At 36.2% G+C, this 23,161-nt stretch overlaps 1 protein-coding gene and 1 long non-coding RNA gene across 5 annotated transcripts in view; one reads left to right on the top strand and one right to left on the bottom strand.

Annotated features, from left to right (window-relative positions):
* SLC38A11 (solute carrier family 38 member 11) overlaps window positions 1-10,702 on the bottom strand; it is a 22,101-nt gene extending 11,399 nt beyond the window's left edge. The window contains exons 1-7 of one of the 4 annotated variants that reach the window (XM_040561291.1): window positions 10,272-10,701; window positions 8,032-8,149; window positions 7,551-7,625; window positions 6,236-6,370; window positions 4,895-4,960; window positions 3,175-3,281; window positions 2,556-2,635 (exon numbers count right to left, since the gene is read on the bottom strand). In XM_040561291.1, the coding sequence (XP_040417225.1) occupies window positions 2,556-2,635; window positions 3,175-3,281; window positions 4,895-4,960; window positions 6,236-6,370; window positions 7,551-7,625; window positions 8,032-8,149; window positions 10,272-10,316 (626 nt within the window). In that variant the 5' untranslated portion in view covers window positions 10,317-10,701. Of the gene's footprint in view, window positions 1-2,555; window positions 2,636-3,174; window positions 3,282-4,894; window positions 4,961-6,235; window positions 6,371-6,947; window positions 7,049-7,550; window positions 7,632-8,031; window positions 8,150-8,975; window positions 9,842-10,271 lie in introns of those variants that run through there. The other 3 variants (XM_040561292.1, XM_040561294.1, XM_040561295.1) reach the window with 3 other exon arrangements.
* Window positions 10,501-23,161, top strand: LOC121072083. The gene is made up of 5 exons (XR_005820990.1): window positions 10,501-10,598; window positions 12,430-12,633; window positions 13,574-13,625; window positions 15,938-15,991; window positions 22,544-23,161. It is a non-coding gene; the product is annotated as an uncharacterized LOC121072083 (long non-coding RNA).

The following is a 23,161-nucleotide window of genomic DNA, read 5'->3' as shown; positions in this document are numbered from 1 at the left end:
ACGTGCAGTTAGCACAAGCATGCTAGATAACAGGCTGGAAAAAAAAAAAGAAAAGAAAAATCAGAAATATGTTGATAAATGGAAAAAAATCAGCTGATAAAGTAGGATTCAGTACTTTAACAACAAATTCTACAGTTACGCAGTTACAGATTTCATGAGAATGAGATGGGGAGGGAGGGGGAGAGGGACACAACTATACCACAATCCAAACTTCACAAGAACAGAGTGAAAGAAAGCAAAGACTGCTACCTCACTGTTCTGCAGAGGAGAGGGCTCAGTGTTTCTATTAGGTTACAGACTCGCGGCATGTCCACAACACCATGTCATTTTGCAAAAAGGCAAACATCAACTCAGGCTATATAAACAGGAACATGACAATCCCCAAAAGATAGTGAAAGGGACCTCAAGACACTTTCCATGTAAGATACATCAGACAATGCAGTAGGGGCACCACAATCTTGTTTCTGTTTACAGAGAAGTTAAGGCAGCCATTTAGAATGATTAGAGGTATAAGAAATGACAAGATAAGACACTAATGGAAATGTTTGTTTAGTCTATAGAAAGGAATACCAAAGATGGACAAATTACAGCTTTTTATGGGTTTTTAAGAATTAGTAAAGGAAGGAATAGTTTGCTCTCCATATTTCACTGCGGTTAGGCCACAAAGCAATGAATATGAAATGCAGCAGGAGAGACACCATACGCAATTCAGAAAACTTCCTAAGGAAAGGCTAGTTAAGAACTGGAATGGAAAATTATGGAGTTGCCAAGAACAAACTAGACAATTAGCTGTGTGCAGCAACAGATCTACAGTCATGTTACACCAGTAAAAATTAAATATTCTCTCTTGACCCCATCAAGAATCCCTATGGCCATACATTTTTTTTTTCTACATGACAAATCTGAGATTTTCTAATCAAGATTTAAATATATATATATATCTTCAGAACTCCAACTTCTATTTTATACTGATAAGGACTCACAGTAAATGCATTACTTGTTTCACTTGTTATGATACTGTGATGAGACCCATATTAAAACATATCAATGTGTTTTTTCTCATTACAAAAAAACAGATAGCATAACTTTAGCAAAATATTATGAGGACTTATTGAAACTCACTGAAGTTTACATCTGTTTCAAACTGTAACATACAGTAAAAATAGACTGATAGAATTATTGTGAGGTAAGAAATTGATAAGTTTATCAACTTCTTAGATGAATTTATGAAAACAAGAAGTATAAATGCAAAAATGGAAGAGTCTCTAGAATTAAACAGTAAGACTTGAAGAATTTCTAAGAAAGCATCATTACTTATTGTACGAAACAAAGACATGCACTTCTTATATTTCCATGCACCACCACTGTTAAGAAAAAATGTTACCATAGTAACAAGGTCAGGAGTAGCCATTATACATAGCTTTCTCTTTTGACATGGAATTTTGAGATTTTGCTTCCAAATACACCTTTAACATGGTAAGACAAACATGTTACTTAAGAATAACGGGGGCGGGCTGAAATTCCACACTATTCTGAGTGGATCATTTCTACAGGTGATGGCACTTCTCTGGCACAACTTTAGAAACTGCTATTCTAATTATCTTGCTAGCACTAAAACATGAATGCCCTGCAATTAAACCATATATCACAGCAATAAGACAAATACATAGTCATGTGCCACTGCTTAAGTAATCACAGTGGAAGAATCCACTTTGTACAGAAACATTAGAAATACTATACAGATCTATTCCAATAAATAAGAAATCACATTCAAAAATAGCTTGTCACCTTTATTAATATATCTTCACGTTCAAAGAATAAGGAAAAAGGGATAAAGCAGACCTTCTACACCATAAATGAAAGTTATTAGGTTGATAACACTTTCTTGCAATATAATTATATAAGTATTGCCACAACACACATTCATATGTGCACTTAATTGTCTAGAACACTCCAAAGTCCAGTGTTAAAACACTACTTTAAGAGTACAAGTAATGGAAAACAGTTCAGCATGTTTATATTGTTTTCTCAAATGACAGAATAAAGTCTTTGTTATTGTGTGGTTCACTTGTTTTCCTTATTTGTATTCAATTTTCATTATGAAATCATTATATTAACAGAAGAAGAAATGCTGCTAAGATACTGTCTATTTTAAGATTACAGATACAGGTCATCTGACAGTAATGGACAAAACTGAAGACTTCTCAAGTGATAGGCAACCTCACATGCCCTTTCAGGAACCAGCTGCTATTAGAGAGAGCACATGTAATTTCCAATTCATCTGTAGTGTTGGTTTTTGTTTTGTTTGTTTTTTTGAGACTTTTGGTGACTTTGCTTATGTGCAATGGAAGGAAAAAGGTAGGTAAGTTTTAGCAGTTCATTTTGTGTTGCTATTAGTACAGATTTGTCTTTAAATTAGTACAGATTTATTTCTTTAAACACTTGTCTCTATCAAAGCGCCCATGTTCCAAAACTATGCAGATATAATGCAAGACTGATATAACCGGCTATATATGAACAAAAATTCACTTTATGGCAAGTGTAAGAATACTTACACCTGTGGACCCAATGTTACTGTCCTCACCATCACAATAACCAGGATAACAATGGTTAAAATCAGAGAAATAAGAGATACCTGTAAAACAGACAACACACAACTTCAGTTGGTAAGCTGCTGAAAGGTTCTCCTCTTAGCAGCACAACTTATTTTCAAAAAAAGAATTGGTAAACAACTATATTTCTAAATATCACATGTCAAATATTTATAATTATGAGGCTTGTCCTATACCATCATCTTTTTATTTGTTATTCTTGTTGAATAACTATCCAATTGCAACTATTCGTCTAACTGTAAGAGATGGTTCCCATTTAAACATTTGTAATCAATGGTGCTCAGCATTTCAAGATCAGGCCTACAACACTCACTGCTTTAAAAAAAAAGATTTCTACTAACAGTAGATGGAAAAAAATCTAGTGATTCAGGTAGGGACCAAAGTTCTGCTTAAACTATTCCAAGTTCTCTGGTATTTCTTGGGACAGAAGACAGTCTGCACTTCTAAAATATTTAATATGCTCTAGAGTTGGATGGCATTCAAATACATTAGGTCATGACTGGCACTTGTTTTCTAATGGCATAGAGAAAAGTGAACTAAATCAACTGCTATTATGATTTACCTTTCCCAATTTTGCTATGTCACGATATAAAGATAAAGGCAAGGTAAAGATGATGGTGGTAAGAAGAATTATGAAGTGACGATCTGTAAGTATATTATCTGGTCCAACTAAAATCAAAAGAGAAAAAATTATTCCTCTAAGAGACTGACATAAGGAATAGATTAGTTGCATTCAAAAGGCTAGCAATAACAAACTTTGATGTTGACCAAGCTTTTATCTCCTTTATTCAAGATAAGAAAGTGAAATAAAGACTAACCATTAACTAACATAGGGGAAGCCATACACAGCATGCACATAATCACCAGAATTCTGCGATTTTAACCTATTGTGCATAACACGTGATATATTATATCAAACTTTGGAAGTGTGGCATTTGAATACATAGATTAGCATTAATTTCTTTCATCGTGCCTGGGTCAATGTTCGTAGACTGCAAGTAAAACCATGTTTCTTTCTGCTATTTACTGCTGAGAATTTTTTGACAGTGTTGAGATCAATTACTGTTCTGTTGAAGATACACAAATTCTTAAAGAACGATCCTAAAGTTCATTCTGAGTGGTTCATTTGAGCACCTCTTTTCTTGTTGTCACCTGACTTCCAATTGAAAAATTCAGATTACCACATGGAGGCAACAACATAACAACCTCTGCAATCAATGGAATTTTTTTGCATAACTGGTGTCTTTTTCCAAGCCAACAGCAACTTGATATGAAACATCTCACTTTTACTCAAATTAACATGAATCGTATTTAAATCAGCTTGCTGAATAATTTTGGCTGGAAAGTGAGTGGCAGTTGACATGAAAAGATGGTGTACAGTTCCTTTATCCTTTGGAATATCATAATGCCTTTCCCCCAGTCTTCACAGGCAGGTGAAGTGATGTGACATGCTGTTGGTTCCTCCCATTAAAGAAGTCATATGATTATTAGATATTATTAGACATTAGATATTATTTCACTATCAATCTGAACAGAGTGTGAGAATTAAAACTGAATCCCACATGTTGCAGGCTTCACCATCTGAAAATTATAATCTCACTAAGGAAAGCAAACAGTTCATACAAAAACTAATTTCCACTTCACTCCACACTTGCTCTTTTCAGTCTAATTTGCCAGAGAAAAGTGTTTAACTGGCTTTGTGATGAAAAAGATGACAAACACACACAAATGGGCTCCACTGATTCCGCTGTGAAAACTTACAGCAGCAGAAGAGTAAGAAGTGCATGAGTTAAGATCTTTAAAAGTTTTTACAGTGAATATCTAACAGAACTGGAAGTTATATATGCAGTTTATGACCAGCTATACAGATATGCTTCAGTAAGAATTAAATCCATTATATCATGTGCAAGTCATCCAGAATTATTCACTGAAGTGCAGTTTTAGTATTCAAATGTAGCACATTCAAAAATATGACAAGAAAACCCTTGCAATCATATCACTATGAAAGACTTCTATTTGCTTAGTATTTCATTGATGCACTTAGTCTTCACTGACAGAGTCCAACGACCCAAGGACTTACAGGATTTATAGTTTTGAGTTTCTTTTTGTTTAAAAAGCACTCTTACAAACATGATTTAAATTCTTAACTTAATATTTAAGGGTAATTCAGACCCAAAGTAATAGGTAGATATTACTTCATTCTGACACAGTATAAACCCCAAATACACTGCATTTCTACCTAATAAATCTTTCCCATTCTGAAATTTTTAAATGCATCTTACCTCCAGGAATTCTCAAAAAAACTTTAGTTAAAGTGTCTCCAGTTATTATGTTGTAACTAATCATAGCTTAAAGAAAATAAAAATTTGTTAGTACAAATAAAATAGAGAACATTTGATAAATATTTAAATACATGTATTCTGTAGACCTCAGGATTATGCCACTATCCCTCTTGTATGAATTCTAGCTAGCACCTAACAACTTGTAATATTCAGACTTAAAACAGACATTTTAACAGTCTCCTTTATTTATTTTAAAAACGTACTACGTGCGAAAGAATCCATTCTGATAAGCAAGGCCACTGTGCTGTTTTCTCACATAAACTTAATTCAGAAGGGACTAAAAAAGGCTTTTAGAATTGCCTTGTTCATTTCCAACTTCAATTTTTTTGTCAGTTTATTTTCAAACTCCTGTTTCAATTTAGTTACGTTCCTACGTTAATAAAATAATCAGTCCTGGAATCAAATGCACAGGACCTCCTAGCTCATGTAGAAGTCTGAAATCTTTCAACCAGAAGAAAGGAGAAAAGATGAAGATAGCAAATATGGACTTCCATTCCTTCCTCTCATTAATAAGAGCTGTGACTTTAATACTCATATTTCATATGTATCTTATTCTACACTGGAAGTACGTGTGCACATACACTATATATGGAAACAAATTCAAGCACGTACATTTGCATAACTAGTTCCAAGGTAGGAACTGAAATCTTTACAATTCTTTTCCACATTCTCTATGAAGTAATGATTACACTCTTAAGTCAATGGTAATGAACCAATATTTTCATAGGTAATTCACACTTTCAGTTTAAAGAACGAAGCTTGATAAAGCAATTCATATGAAGGTGCAAAGCTGTTGCCCGCAGTAACACTAACCTGACTCCCTTAAAGATCTTGTCTACCTAAAATGACTTTAAAATGACTTCAGATTGATTAATCCCAAAGGGAAAATTTTGCTCTGGGACTCTGCAGCCACCAAATCCAGTCTCTTGATATCCTTACCTCCTGCAGTCCTGTATGAAACAGTACATATCAGATTCCTCATTCTAGAAGAGTCTCCCCTTTTTTTATTTCTCATAGCTACTTTTGTCATTAATTTTCAAGTGTGTGATCCCAGACTTCTGTGTTATTACATTTCACTTCATTTCTATTATTCTGGTCCTCAGATTCATTGAATTCTTTTCCAGTCATTCTTCACTACTCAACAATTCTTTATTTAAGGAAAGAGGCATATACAGTTTACTCTTTACAGAATTCTTAATATTTAAGAAGTGAAAGAATAAGGTAACATGGAAAAGCTTATTATTTATAAAACATGAAAATTTATATTTTATGTGATCTTACCAATAAATGGATATAAAAATTGAAGAGTTGAAAGAATTAGATAACCTATAAGGCCATATGTTTTTCTGACCAGCTCTTGATAGGTGTTGGTACTAGAGAGATTTCCTCCTTTGATCAGTAATATAATGGAATAATCTGTTAAAAAATAAAATTGTTAAAGACAGCATGAACCAACTAGCAGGTACTGTTCTTTTCTACTCCTTAAAAAAAAGTCTGTAAGGGAAAACTGCAGCATTGGGAAGAACAGTAATGAGAAATCTTTTCAGAAAGAATTTAAGTCCACCAAGATCTGGAGCTGTAGGCTCATATGGTAAGGGAATTCCACTTTTCCCAATAAGGGAAAGCAGAAACAGCCTCATTTTAATTAGTATCCAGTATAGTTCAAGCGAAAACTGTCAAAAGCACCAAAAATGGAAAATTAAATTAACAACGCAGAGGTATATAAACTAAATGTAATGTTTGGTTATATCCTCTTAGAGGCTAAAACATGAAGAATGTCAGTGTCAATTTATCTTGAGAACCACTCTCTTGTATGAAGCAATATGCCTTGAGACAGAGCTGATGTCACAGATGGAATTACTCTGAGACAGAACCTCAACCTTTTGTGAAGAACAGTATAAAATGCTGCTGTTATTTGAAACTATGCTTTAGCGATCATTCGAGCACCATGGGATTTTACAGTCTGGATTAGTTATAGCGCAGAATTTATTACCTTAGAGTAGATGTCTTGACAGACAGTAGCTAGACCTCGTCTATTCCTCATCTGGCTTTCACTTAGCTTGTAATCTATGCTGCGATAGGAACAGTTCCTTTCTGTGAACAGTATCAGTGTTTATTATCTTCTAGGAATGACTAAAATTATGAAACTTTCAGTCTTTACAATTTCTTTTGGAAGGTAAATCAATGATTTTTTGATGAATAATATTAAAATATTCAAAATCACAGTACACCCAGAGATTTTAATTCTGTGGTACATTTGAGTAATATACTATCCACTCAAGGATCAGTGTCTTAGATGAAAAACAGCAGACTAAAACAGGTGATTATGAGACACAAATAAGCTATTCTTCCAAATGTCACCATGACCTAGTCTAAGAAACTAGGCCTCACCAAATAAAAGGCACACAAAAAGCAGCTTTATATGTTGTACAGTATAATTCTCTACTTTTACTAATCTGCTCAGGGGATTAGTGAGGTGAGAAAAAATTCCTCATTTTTATTAAGTCACAAACATGATTAAGCTATCATGAAGCTCAAAATCATCTAAACTTTGCAAGGCTGATTTTCACTTTACAACAAACTGCTTTTACAGTACCTGTGATATAGGCAACTCCAAACAGAAGCAGTACGCCTAAGGGAAAACCAGCTTCTTTCATTGAATATGGCAACCCTGTAAGCAAGAAAACAACGTTTTTGAATGTTTACAAATATTTATTTGTGATGACCAAAATAATGAAATATTCAGATTAAAATAAATTCTTTCAATCTTCCAAATTGGACCATCTCGCTTAATCGATGTGATTATTTTTAGTAGACCAAGGGCTGCTTAGCCACAAAGCTGAGTCAGCACCTGCTCAACCAGTACTCCGGTCATTATGGCAAAAAAGGCTGAAGGGTACTTACTACAGTGAGACCTGATCTCAGCTGACAACACTGGATTTTCACATAATAAAAGAAAAACGTAGAAAAAAATCTTCAGCAACAGCACCAGAAAATAAGAGGACAGCATTTTTTTCTCAACACTGAGTAGTCATGCATGTATAAACAAGGCTGAATAATAAAGAAAATACACTTACCTATAATGCCTGATCCTATGATGGAGTTGATAATGTTAAATCCAGCTGATGCCAGATTACTGTTTCCTCCTTTATTCCTGGGCTTACTAACCAGAGCTGTTTGGTCATCTGTTTCTATCTGTTTCAGGAAGACAATGAGGGAATTAAAGATAGGTGAGAACAAGGATTATACATTTAATATAGCTGATTCAAAAAAAAAAAAAAAAAAAGCTTTCATAGACTCAGATTTGTAGAGGTATTTTGATAATTAAATCTTTTTTTTTTCCTAGTGAGAAATCAAAGGGGTGTTAAACATCTAATTCCTTTATAAGCCTGACCGATAATCTTCTGTAATTAATTCTTCTCTGAAAAAAATATAAGTGGAAGAACAGAAATCTATATAAACTGAGAGGTAGGCTGTTAGAGAGCTTTTTAGTCATGATTAATATTTCTGCCTTTGGAACAAGCAGTTTTGAAAATATTTTGGCTAATCTGACTGGTCAGTAAAAACAGGCCCCTGAGCCAAGGGGAACAAAATCAATTTCAAGTTACTAGTAAAGTATGCCAACACCTGGTGATGTTTGAATTTAAGGTTTTACCCAGCATTTTCAATATTTCTATGTCTTTGAATGGTTTAGTGCGTTATGAATAGAGAATGACATTGGCTAGCCTCACAAGGTTTCTATGGAAAAGTCTGGTACAAAGTAGAATTTGAGGCACACGTTTGTAGCTAGTGGCTTCAATGATTTACGTTCTATCTTAAAAAAATAAAAATAAATCTCCTTACAAGCATGTTGTGGTCCTCTATTTATTCACCATTTACTGCCAGAGAACTTTTTAGAATCTTTCATTAGAATGCTAGTATTTGAAATGAAGTCATATAATTAAAAAAGGAACATGCATTCAATGAAGAAAATGTCTGCCTTTTTTTTTTTCCCTACAGAAGAAAAACATTGTATACTTACCATGAAAATAAAGTCACTATTTCATGGATGCAGGAGCCTATTTAACATATATAGCAGCTAAGTGCAAATTCAGATGCTTGCTACTAACACTCCTGAAAAAAAACTAAAAAACTGATAAATCCTAATAGTCTGTAGACAGTGGTATAAGCTGACACGTGTAAGAGTATCTCAAGGAGGGTTAGTTATTTAATTGGAACCTTTAATCCTTTAGCAATAGTAACATAAGAATAGTAGTACTGCAAATATCACCTGGTATCCCCTTTGTGGTAGTAATCAATGGAAGGTGCACAGAAAGAGTATCTTGTCCCAGCTTTCAACATGTTGTGTATCCTGGTCTTCCTGAGCCAGGCATGTTCTTGTTGTGTTATATTCCTCAATGGACTGCTCCTTCAGTTTGCCCTTTTTTAAAGCCATATAAATTTTTAGCAGCTCCACTGTCCTGTGGCCACAAGCTCCGTGTCTTAAGTATGCATCGTATGAAGAGACAGATACTCTTCTTTGTTCTGAATCTGCCACTAGATATTTCCACTTGGTGCCACAAAAATATTTACATCATCACAGAAAGACCAACCATAATTTCCTAGTTATCCTCTCCACGCCATAGCTAGTTTTACAGTTAACATCCTTCCCCTGCTCTTTCTGTTGTAGAATTACGAGTGGTCCATTTTAGTTCACCACTGATTCGTGCAGCAGGAGCATCACTGTTATTCTCTCATGAAACTTTAACACCTTTTGCACAGCACACGTGGAATTGTACTGAACAGAAGAGTCCGTTTCCCTCATTTCAGTCATTACTAGAAAATGAACACGACGCTTGCTGTACATCTCTCAGATTCTTTCATGAGTCTTGCCCCCCACCACACAGATGGACTCTTGGTGGGGCTTCCTCAGAGACCAGCAGAACCAGCTGCAGACACAGCACAGCTGGGGTCACAGCGATGGCAATGAACCCACCAGGACACCAGGTGCTTGAGCTCTGGAGCAAGACGCTATTACAGCTGTGTCAAGTGGTCACGGTTCTGCTCTCTTACATGAATAAGACCCATCCACTAGCTTTCTTCCTTCTTAACTCCGTTTCGTACTTAGGACTCAGTTCTTCCTCACATGAGGTAGAGCAAAATTCAACCGAGGTGAGAAATCCACAGCCACTGTCAGTGCCCCGGGGAGGCATGTAACAGCAAAAGCGGCCGCGACGCCCCCAGGCGCCCCACGACGGGGGGCTGAGGGAGATGAGAAGAGAACGCCCTCTCACCTCACCTCACCTCACCTCACCCTCCCCAGTGCCACTGGGCTCACCTGCGGGGCAGCAGCCGCCGGCAGCTCCGGCCCGCCGCGCTCCATCGCCGGGGGGCCGCGGTGCCTTCTTCACATTGCTGCCGAGCTGCTGCAGTTCGCCTCCGCTCCCTGAGCCCTCCCAGAGCCCGTGGGAGGCAGGGACGGGCGAATCCTCCCCCTCCTCCCGGGGCCGCGGGGCAGCCTGTGGGGGGGCGGTGCGGGCTCCCCTCAGGCGGCCACCTCCCACCGTTTCGAGCGGTGTAGAGCGCCTCAGCCTGGCTCCTGCCCGCAGACCCGGCAGGACGGCTCTCTTTCAGCGCCTCCTCAATTTGAAACGCGGCCCAGAAAGTAAGCTCCTCTACCTTGAACTTAGGACACTCCAAGTTCACAATTTCTTACTTATTTTTTAACCCTGAACGCACATACAGAGCTTTCTGTGTAGGGTGCGTAGCTGAAAGCAGCTCCACTGTCAAAGCTGTTTTTTTGTATGTAGTTTTCAATATAGGGGTTATTTACTAGGTCCTGCTGCTGTATTCGTTATTTTTTCTCCTCAGGTGAGGTAAGTTTCTTGAAAGAATGCTAAGTCAGCAAAAGGAGGGTAAGCCAGGTACAGAATGTGCTGGGGTCACAGGCTGACCCCTAATTAAAGGAGTTAAAATTACTGGGCCGAAAACTCAGAATCTCTAATTACCTCACTTATAGTGAGCTGAGACCAGGCAGCCTCCAGTTGAAACATATTTTGTCAGCATTCAGAGAAAAAAAAAAACAACAACAACAACACACAAATGGGTATCTTAAGCAAAACCATATATGAAGTAGTAAACAACAATAAGAAGTAATTACAGATATTCATGAATTCTGTGAAGAATTACTGGAGGCAAAATATAGCTCATGAGGGTCAAAAAATAAATTTGGGAATTTACGGCAATGACTGCAGAGCCCCATCAACAGAATTAGGATGCAAGATCTTAAACGATTAAATCATTAAGTTAAAAAACACTGAGAATAACTATAAAACATGCGCTACATATCAGCAGAAAACAGAGCATGCTAATTTGCTTTATACAGTCTTAAGAACACATATTTAATAATGTTTTGCTAGGGCAAGTTGCAGTGGTTAAAGGAGTGCATCTGCTGTGCATCAGTCATTTTGTCCTTAAAGATTCTATGATGCATGTGATTTAATGTGAAGAACAAAATGAACATAAAGAGCGTATACGACATTTTTGTTCAATAACTTAAGCACATTAGCTTCAGTTCCTTCAAAAGAAATCTCTAATCAACTGCATGACAAGTTACAATCTGACACGTATTCTTGTGTGACCAGTCAGATGACATGACTCAGCAGAGAAAATTTTAGAGGCCTAAGGTACAAAGAAAGTTCCTGTGATTTAGTAGCAATGCTTTTTTTTTTCTTCTTTTTTTTCTCCCTTGGTCTTTACAAAGAATTCTGTGTTTAAACAAGGAAAGAAGCTGAAGCTGTTTTAAGGCAGAGTGTAATAAAGCCTTATAAATATGGTAGGTTTTTATGATGCTGTTCAGCCAGACTCTGTATGTTTGTTAAGTAATGTAGCAACTTCCACACAAAGACTTTTTATCCAACACCCACATGCTGTACAATAGTCCTTCTGAGTTCGGTGATTTTATTTTAATTCCAGTTTGGAGTATGCATTTATTACCTCAGAAAACAATTTCTGTTTTGTGCAAATGCTTTCTCCTGTTTCTCCCTGTTGTTAATCAGATACATTCCTCAGGCATTTATTTGGTGCCAATTAAGTCGAGGTCCTACCACGCAGCTCTTAATGTGTGAGGGGAACAGTGCCCGAGTGTGACACCCACTTTTTAAGAGTCCCAGAGTTTCAGTTGTATCAGTCATATTGGCATGATTTGAAGAAATATTTGTTAACTTACAAGCTTTCATTCAGCATATTAGCAGTGAATTAGGGAAAGGAATTGGTTTTTCCACAGTAATGGTGTAGAGGGTCTTTTTCCTGTGCTATGAGACTAGTCTCTGGTCACTTGGATTGCTCTGTGCTTTGTCGTTGTGCTTTGGGATGTGCTTATTGTATGAAAAGCTTAATACTAGCTTTTGTCTTCACAATGAGAGTAAAAGTTCACTGTGAAAAATTACTGGATTCACCAGAAGTCCATAATCCTATGTTTGCATTATGTTCTTTAGGACCTTGCTGCAGGACAGTTTGCACAATTGTTTGCCCCTGTGGTTGTGGAGGGCCGTGCTCTGAAGGATGCCAGCATACCTAAACCACAGGCGCAGGGTAGTTATCTAAAAAAGAAGGCATCTTCCAAACAGAAGCACACAAGGAAGTTGTGTCCAAAGGGACGGGATCATACACCTTCAAGTCAAATGTGAAAACACATAAAGGTGAGCTAAAAAATGAGATAGGGGAGCAACCAGCAAAAAGGAATATTAATAACACTAATGTTTATAAGCAGAAACCCTGCAAGAGAATCCTTAAGACCCACATAGAATCGAGGTTTGGGATGGGGAGAGAGAGGGGAGAAAGAACAATCGCGATAAAGCCATAACAAAAAAAGGATTTTTTTTTTTTTTTCCACTGGGGAGTATTTTTTGAAAGACTTCCATGGCAGAGCTCTTTCCATATGGAAGACAAGGCAGAGAATATGCCTCAAACTGAATTATCATAGAGCGAATGGAAAAGATAAGCAATAATGATTTGAAATTATGAAATGTAGTCATCTTGGAATCCTAAATTAATTTGTACCCCAGGGACAGCAAGTGGTGAGCTTCTGCTTAATAAGAGTGGTACTAACTGGTATTGGAAAATGGCCAAGATGGCTGCCTAAAAAGACTCCAGGAATGATGCAGGAAACTACATACCAGTATGCCTGACATCTCCACTGGGCAAAGTAATAGAAACAAGCAATCAATGATAGGATGCGATGCCATTGAGCTTTGTTGGCAGAGCTTTGTGGAGAAGCCTGAATTGCTACAGCTTTTGCTTTAGTAATATTACTGCTTGAGGTCTAAATTTTTAAATGTCAATAAAATAGTCATTCATAAGCATTAAATGTATTAAAGCAAGAAAGGCATTAATAAACAGAGAAAACTGAATACTCTAAGTTGCTTGTGTACTCCAAGGATGTGCTGTAGATCATCTGAAAATATAAGAGAGAAAATGTAAGAAAGAAAAATCAGACACAAAGCTAGCATAGAAAAAGGAAAGCCATGTGATGAGAATTGACAAACATAACAGGAAATGAAATTTCTCTTTCATCTCTTGCTTTAAATGAATGACTAAATTAAAAGTAAGAGCATTCTTTTTTTTTTTTTTTTTTTGTAGGGGGTGATTGTTATAATGACACTTTAATGTCAAACTCGTCCTTCCTGAAAAGGTCAGTGACCTTTTACTTTTTAGTAGTGTCATTGTCCATGTGGCAAAGATATTTAAAAAAGAGCTACTGTTCTTAACACTAAGTTAATTTAGATACCTAATAGTGTGCTACTACAAGTGATTATGGACCACTGTTAAAAAAGATTTTGCTGGGAAATGAGCCTTTGTGATGTGTCCAAGCAAAATGGAATGAAAATTGTCCCTCTTAATGAGACACCCCTACAAAAAGGCTCAGGACTAACAGGGAACACGACCTCCTCATCCTCCAGGTGTAAGCAGACTGCTTGTTTTGCCTGGCTGACTAGCTTAAACACTGAGCACCTGGTCTCCTGGAGCATTAGCAGTTTAAAGTTTTAGAGAAAGTACTTAAAAGAATTATTGTTTGAGGAAAACATAATCTGCTGTAAAGCTTTTCCTCTCCTTGAGTTATAGCTGCTATAATCAATCTGTTTTGGAGAAACAGATTGGCAAAGCCCTTAAAACAGAGGTAAAACGTCTTGTGTAGGCAGCTTTGGTAATTTTTGGTTAATGGTTCTCATTGTCGATATTGGGTCTTCAGACTTCTGTGATAAAAATTTTCTATGTGAGGTATAGCACGACCTGCACTGTTGTAGTCAAACCAAGTGTCTGGAGGGGGAAAACATCTCAAGAACTACAACAGGATCTGCTTTACTTGTTAGCTGTGGCAAAATACTGTTCATTTAATTTAAATGATGTACAAGTTTTACCTACTATGTCATGTGGTAAGTTTGAAAGGGAAACTCACCATTTCTTTCCATCTCATTAAAGTCATAGCATCTGTAGCTGGGAAAAGTAAGGGCAGAGATGCATGTTTGTCTGGCACATATTTTTGTATAAAGGATGTTTTTGTTAAGTGGGTGAAACTTCTTTGCTGTGTGCATAGTTTTGATTTATGCTGAATATAATGGCAGCACAGTTACCAGCTAGTTAGCTTAATTCCTTTCGTTCTCTTTCTGAACTGGCAGCATGCAAGTGCTGGTATTCTGCTGGATGTTTTTGCTTTGCTGGCAACATGAAGTGAAGTATGATGCTGCAGCCTTTACTATTGTATTCCTCCAGTGCCTTAACAGATCCTGTACAAAAGTAAAATTTGTTGCTTTGATCAGCATTTACTTGCTTTTATTTACAAAGGGTTGAAATTGGTGTTACTGTATTAATTTCTGTTACTAGCTTTGGCCGCATCTTTCTATGCCTTAATTCTTAATGTCTTCAAAACAAATACTAAGCGACTACATGATTCCCTTGCATTTCAGGGAATATCTCTTCTGTGTTTTCTGAAATGAATTGTAAACTGAATGTATACTTGTAGTAGCTTAAACTGATGCTTTCAATATGATGAACTGTGGTCTCATTTGGAAAACTAAGGTCACTTTACTCAGTATTTTTCTTCTAGTTAAGAAGACAATGTACTTTGAGTATAAGAAGACCCATTTTTCTTATATGTTCACATATATCTCTCTTGCTTCCCTAGTACACAATATTCATTATTAGCTAATATTTTAAATTCCACTTTGCGGAAACTAGTGTTTTTTACTCATGTAGCTATATACTCATCAAGCTCCTTCCTGAGCTGTGTCGTGATGTGCTCATCCAGCAGGGGTTAAGGAGAATTATGCTCCTTAATACGTGATTATGCATCACCGCAATCTTCCAAGCTTCTGCAAATTCCCGTTGAAAGACTGTATTATCAAGATAGAAAGGCGTTAATGTTAAATGTCAGCAGTTCTTAAACGACGTGCTTTGCCCTTCAGACACTAGGGGGCAATATTTGACTTCTTTTAGTTGTGTACTGCAAAGGGCTAACGAACCTCTCCAGGCTATCTACATGTGTAACTTAGTGTAGGTGGTAGGTGATAAGAGCTGAAATCACTGTCAGGATTCTCGCTTACTTCAATTACTGCTTATACAGGCCCTACAGGATTTTTTATTTTTATTTTTTATTTCTTTTTTTTTAGCAAGCACAAAGGCAACTGAAAACAAAAGGTGAAAAGAGCACCTGAACTCAGAATCAATTGAGGGTACTTTTAACATCCTCAAAAGGATTTGTCAAAGATGGAAATAAAAATAAAATAAAGTGATGCTGTTCCAATATATTTTTTTTTTAATAGCAAGTGGCACGTTATAAGTACATGACAAAAATGAGGTACGGTGTTAATTGTGTCAGGCGTTAGTCAAACTCCTTTTGTTAGCTTGTTCATAACAATCTTAGTAACTTTGCGTGCCTTACAGCTGTTCGTCCGTTTCTGAGTCTTAATCATTTGCAAGCTCATCTTTCTCTTTGTTTCTGTGCAGAGGGCAAGGAGATGGCAAATCTGATGAAGAAAGTTGGTGTTTGAGTCAAGCCAAGTAAGTATTTATTTACAGTGTAAAACGTTGCAAGTGCAAGATACATTATAATTTATTTACGATGTATGAAGTTATTGAACATTTTTACTGTACTTTTGGAAACTGTTAACACCACATAAGTTTTTGTTTGTTATTTTAAAATCTGTCTTATAGATAGAATATTAACAATTAAACCTTGGGCACAGTGAAGTCAATGGTGTAACTTCTAAAAGCTTTGATATTGTATGAATATAGTATAAGACATAATCAGTTACATGCACCAGTAGGATGTAAGGGATTCTTTTATTACACTTCTTGTGTGTTTTGGTTACTTGTATATCTGATGGAGTTGTTTGTATCTGTAAAGTCGCATAGTATGTTCTACAGTAATGCAAGTTTGGAGGGGGTTAGTAAGTGAAAAGATTGTGTTTTGAGAGAGAGAACAGTTAGCTTTTGTTTTGCAGAAGGGCTAGCAAGGGGAAGGAGGAAAGAGGGAGAAAAGTAGAAATGGACTGTGGGAAGTGATGGTTTTTAAATGGTAGGACAAAAATAAGTAGGAGGCAATTGGGCTTGTCAAATGTTATTTTTCTAATGACTTCCCTGCAATTTAGTTTCTCTTTTGATTGTGTTTGCAGCCTCTCAGATTTTTCTTTCAGAAGTATTTTCTGATTTGCCACTCATAAAGTTTTATCTTGGTTAGGTGACTAAGTGCTTCCCAATCACCGTTCAATTTGTAATCATATCTGATTGCATATTTTAACCCTAAATGAATACATTTCATTGTGAAAGGCAACCAAGAACTTTATGGAAACTTTTCTTGATTTTATTTTAAATTGGGGTTGAAGAGCTGCATGCAAATATGTTTTCCTTACTTTTTTCGTTATTATAAATAAGGAGAAGTAAAGAAAGAGGAAGACTCTGAGCAGAAAGTAAGAAAAAAGTCTAGCAAATTTCCAATGTGTTGTTAATATGTCGATTTTAACTTCAGTGAAATATTATATCCTTTCTAAAGAATCTATGGTACATAATCCAAGGGATCTGGTAGACATAGAGCAATGTTTTGTCACACATACTCCTACTGCTGTGTATGGGCTCCATATACTGGAATACAGAGATTTTCTGTTACCAGTAGGATGTGGATGTGCCTTACAAATCTCTCTGCATAAAAGACAGATGGTATCAGTGACATCTTAGTGCTGTCTCCTGCTTCAAAATAGACTTGCAGTCAATTAATTCAGACTAGGAGTGAATTCAATTTAATTGTTGGATTTTTTTTAAGTTATTTTTTAAGTATTTTTAACTTTCACAACTTTTTAATTTGTTAATATTTGACAGAATGAATCCTGACCCATGACTGGGGTTCCTAGCCATTGGGGTAGTATGATGAATTAGATCAAATCAAAAACTTGTGTTTAGCATTCCACATAATTAGCCTTTTGGAACAGAAGTAAAAATACATAGCAATATTTCCCAAAACTCTGAAAGAATTAGGAGGGAAACAGATTGTATTTTCAGGCAGATATTCCTGATTTCAGCATAATCTTCTCACATGATGTTGAACACGAAGTACAGTTTCTCTGTGCATGAATTCCCTACTGCTAAAATGATGAAAATAATATTTTCCATCTTACAGAACTATTGTGAAGAAAGTTCTATTAATGTTTTCCCTTAGGTATTAATGTGATGGATACTATAGAAATTACTACGGGAAAACAAAAACAATCTGTTAGCTTTAGTTGGATTTTGGGAAAAAAAAAGTCTATTTTAAGTAAGAAATTACAGAACAAATTCCCTTACAGCAGTCAGCTGAATTTATTTCACTTTTGATCCATTTGTAGAGTGACTTATGTAGGAAGAAATCTGAGAGAAGTTAAAGTTGCTAATGTGGAGCCTGCATGAAGTTGCTAAAAAGGAAAGCTATGTAGGAAGAGCCTATAATTTTCATTCCTATCTTTGGACTTGGATTAATGCCCAGAATAGTGACAAATACAACGTCACTAGGAAAGACTAAGAATCATCTCCATTGGTAATAACAACTAACCAGAGCAAAAGATAACTATAAAATTATAACAAAGTATTTGCTAACAAAAGCAATCTTTTTCTTTTTTTTTCTATCTTCAGTACAGATAACTGGAAAGAGAGACTTTTTAACACTCAAAGTAGTAATTCCAATGAAGGGTGAAAGGAAATGTTGATAACAGTGCATCCACGTGCACTGTGTAACCATATGCATGGTTATAGAATTATAGAACCATTAAGGTTGGAAAAGACCTTCAAGATCATCTGGTCCAACCATCACCATCCTGCAGTGTCACCCACTAAACCATGTCCCTAAGCATGAGGTCCAACCTTTCCTTGAACACCACCAGGGATGGTGATGCCACCCTGGGCAACCCATTATTTCTAGTGTATGTATCTATATTCAGTAGACATATTCAGCTGAAGGCATTATAAAATATCTCCCTTTCAAGTCCAAAACCATACTTTCTGTAGGTGAATTATTAAGAGAAGCACATTTTTGAAGAGGTTGGCATATAAGATGCATGATTTACCCAAGAACATCTTTTTGATAGAAGTGGATGCAGCATATAGTATGATAGTTGTATTTGTCCCCTCTCTATCATTCAATCTTCTTTGTGTAAAAAAATAAAAATAAAAAATTGCATACACTTTGGCTTAAACATTCAGTACTTTCCTGCATGTTTTAGTCCAATACTACCATGATTTCCCTTCAGAAGCCTGTGACTTTACCCTCTCATTCTCAAGAAACTCTGCCTTACCTGCTCCCACATTTCTGCCTTCCTTCCTCTGAAAGAACTGTCAACTTACACTGTCAGGTACAAATTTGGTGAAAAATACTCATTTTTCCATATCAAGGTAAAAGAAAATGTGACTATACCACATAAGCAACAGGCTACCTCATAGTGGAACAGAAAAACTCCTTGTGCTAAGTTGATGGTATGCTTGGATAAAGTGGGTAATGGACTTTTTCTGACTGTCTTTATAGCCTGATGGAACAGTAGTAGTCCCAGTAGTTCTTACCTCTTTTATTCAAAATTTGAATAATTCTTTCTCTCTGTTTTGGGGTTAAACTATTTGTAATAGTAAGATGTGGTGGCTGTGACTGTCTTTTGGAAGGCTTTAAGAAAGTGAGGCTCTGGTGAAAGACTGACAAAAGGTGGGCCAAATGGTGGGAAATGGTCATATTTTGTAATGAGTGTAAGTGATTTTTTAAAGGCTTTTTGAACACCATTGTATATATGGAAAAGGGAAGCAGGTCATACCAGCTAGCTCTGTGCATGGAACAAGGTGTTTCTATAGTACTGTATGAAGAAAAGCTTCCCATGTATGTTGTGATATTGGTTGTCTTAAGGTGTTTTGGTGTATTTTTGGGGGGGGGGAGGGGGTGGGCGGGATTTTTTTTTGTGTGTGTGTTTGCTTATAGCACTTCTGAAGCATGGTCAGTCTAAAAGGAATGTAAAACTGTAAGCACTTCACTGCTAATACTGGCCAAAAAAAAGGGGGGGGGGGGAATCCAGAAAGAAGATAAGGGGTTTGAACAGTATACGTATTTTCTTTGTTGAATGGATAATTTGCTTATAATGATCCTAGCTTTAACTACCAATGTCACTTTAATATTCTCTGACATGATGACTTTCTGCACTTCTGAAAACAGTTACCTGTGCTAGGAAAGGGATAAATGATAAATGATAGAGGATGGAGGGTGTAGCCAGGTTGGGTCTATACTGAAAGACCAGTTGTCTTGACTGAATCCTGTTCATGCTTAGTATAACAAATGGCAGTCTTCTAACAACCATTGGTTAATTTTGTGAAAGTATGCTAATACGAACACATATATAAAGTTAGATACATTATCTTTTCAAGTAGTTGCATATCCTGCACCTGACTTTTTTTTTTATAGTAATACAAAATTTCATACTGACTAATAAATCAATTTAATTTGCTATAAAGGTTTTCACAATCTTCTATTTGGTGTGCTCCCTAATGTGAGCATGGAGAGAGATTTGAGCAAAATATTGTAAATACAAAAACTTTAACATAGAAAGTAGCATTTACGTTTAAGGAATAGTGTGTTGTGATAAAGTATTTTAGACAATTCACTTATTTGCCACGATTTTACAGATAAGGATGTGGTATTATTTAAGGAAAAACCATATATGTATGTATACATATACTTCAGGAATCATCTGCATATTAATATCAGTGCTTTATAGGTACCTGGCTTATACTAACTGGCAGAAAGATCTACTTCTGGGCTGAACAACTGTGGTAACTCAAACTAGTGATATTGCTGGGGATGTAAAGAAATATTTTAAATATTAAGTGGTATGAAATATCTTGTTGAAGCTTCTTGTTGACACACATTATTTAACAACAGCAATAACAAGAGTCTGTTTGCAAGCAGAAGTAGGAACATGATGATACAGCTGAGCAAAATACAGTTCTCTATATTATGTGTGGTTGCCAAGGATATAAACCTATCAGTGATATTTCATTTTAGGAGTTCAGAGACTGAATAATAGCTCTGTGACTAACTATTAATGATATGGAGTGGAAAAAGAAACACTGTTGGGTAACAGAAGGTAGAATGATTTTACTATATGCAGCGATGAACATTACCTTGCACAAACAGTACAGCCTTGAAGTACGGTGGGTGGAGGTGCAGCTGGGTAGGAGGCAGAAAAGGGGACTGAGAGAATATGATTTATGTGTGAGAAACACAATCTTGGAAATAAATTTTAACATTAGAAGTTTAACACTAGAGATGCTGGAGGCTGGACTTTGAGTTTTCAGACACTCCCTGCTTTCAGTTTTGGATTAATGGCATTGTTAGTGCCACAGCAACTGTTTGTGACATTGCAGAAAGGACTGCAGCTAGAGTTTCCATTGTTAGATATGCATATGGATTGCTACCGTTGTAGTTTTATCTACCGAATATGATCTTCCATCAATTTCTTCCTTTTTTTCCGTACTACTTATTTTCACTACTTTGCATAACATATTCAAATAAGTGTGCAATTTGTATAACTGAAAATTAGTTAAATGACCTCGGACAGACTTTCCAAATGTTTATTTCTTGACAGAGCAGTAGAGATATTATTATACATGTTTTTAAATATTTTAAGATACTGGTATTACCTTAAAAATGATTATAAGATTGCAAATGTCTGCATGGTCCAGGTAACATCCTGCAGGTTTCTAGTAGTTTGCCAGATTTGGTTCAGAAGTACACTAATGTGGACACAATCATCTTAGGCAGGATAAGCGTAGATCTGCTTAAACTAAGAAACACACGTTGCTGTGAAGAAGTTGCATACCTTGATTCCTGTTACAGCCAAGAGGTGGGACTACATGAGTTACGGTAGAGTTACATTAATTTCCATTAAAAAAAAATAAAAAATCTAAATACTTATTTTTCATGATTATCCAATAGCAATTATTATTGAACCATAATATGGTGTTAAAAGCCACCTTGACTTCTTTGTTTCCTGTCAGTTTTATATGCTAAATTAGTATTTAGTCATCCTGATGTACAGCAGCTGTTCAGCAGAGAACAGTTGCAGTTCTTCTAAATCTAGCTTTCTTGTTGCATCCTGCAGCAGCAGCAAATTAAGACCAGGGAATTCTTTCCCGTGCATGCAGCTGCTATGTCACTCCCCTTCCGTTGTGCATCTCCATATGGAAGAAAACGCATACTATTGGAAAAATTAGTCTTGAGCTACTGCATTGAGCTACTGGCTCACAAGAGTGCAGTGTAGGGGCAGGTGAAAGGATGTCGCAGTCAAGAATTAAAACATAACTGATACAGTAAGTCTAATTTTAGGCATAAGAGTCTTGACAGTTTCTTCACAAATAATAAACAGATTTATCTCAGTTGGCATTATACATGAGAAATGTTCTTTTCAGTGTTATTTTTACCTGTCTTCAATACATTTGTATTTTGTTTTTATATTTGTATGATCTTTAGTGTAAATTCTTTCCTTTTTTCTTCACAAATATTTCAGTCACAATTTCCATCGATATTTTGCATCTTATTTGGGTGTTTTAATACATTCCACAGCATTACCTTTTTAATTGATGTTTAATAACATAAACAAGAAGAAATTACTGAAGATGAACATAATCTACAAAGCAAATGTCTAACATGATACATTTTAAAAAACACTTTCTTGAGGACTTTGCTTTGAATAGCTGTTTCTGACAATTTTATTTCATTTAAAATGACGGCAGCTTTTGTACATACAGCATTTTAGAGGTGTTAAGTCATTTAATGAAGTACTGCAACACATCTAATACATACACAGCTATAAATACTCTGAGTGGGTAGGGAAGAACACCCAGCTAGATACATGTGCAAAATGCATGCTTCAGTATTGATCAAATCACTTAACAGCTATAAATAGCAAACAGACAAGGAATTGATTTATACAATATGTGTCTGGTTATTAGGTAACCTTCGCTCCAAAGGTGTAGCTCACTTGCTACTTTTATTCGTACTCAGATTGCATATATTGGACTCAACTAAATGAAATTATCCATTCTTTGAACTAGATGAAGCCAAAGAGAGACCTGTTGAGCAGTTCATCCTTGGTATCAGAACTCTGCTCAGTACTGATGAAGCCGACCTGGCATAATCCATTTGCTGAGTTTCGTCCTTGCTGAGCTGCCTGACAACACTCAAGGCATGGAAGATTTAAAAGAAATCTTTTTACAAGGATGTTTTCTGGCTTGTTACTTTTCTCCCTCACATCCCCAACCCGAAGGGCCGATGAATGGTGTTGGCAACTATTGCTTTTTTTTTTTTTTTTCTAAATGAGCTTACATTTTAGTCTATTTGGTTTAAAGAGCCTTTGATGGTGTTGAAACTCCAGTGACATAGGCCTTGATGAGAACCTAGACTTATGTGCAGAAAATCTTACTACCAGAAATCTGGTCTACATATCACTGACTTCAAGAATTTCTCTTGATAATGGTCTTAAAGTAAAAGGCATCAGTGACTACGCATGAACTAAATGAATGAAAATGTGGGATTATGAATAGTAAGATTCTTTGGTCTCATGGCAAGGGTTCTGTATAGTCCAAATCAACAAGCATGTTTGCCACATGCTTTGCTGCCAGTTCTGTGGAAAAAGTGGTTCAAGACCAAATTTAACAGCACCTTTGTTTTCA

This window comes from Cygnus olor, chromosome 6 (genome assembly GCF_009769625.2).
Source record: "Cygnus olor isolate bCygOlo1 chromosome 6, bCygOlo1.pri.v2, whole genome shotgun sequence".
NCBI lineage: Eukaryota > Metazoa > Chordata > Aves > Anseriformes > Anatidae > Cygnus > Cygnus olor.
The sequence above is the reverse complement of the archived record's forward strand: the minus strand, read 5'-3'. Positions and strand labels throughout refer to the sequence as shown.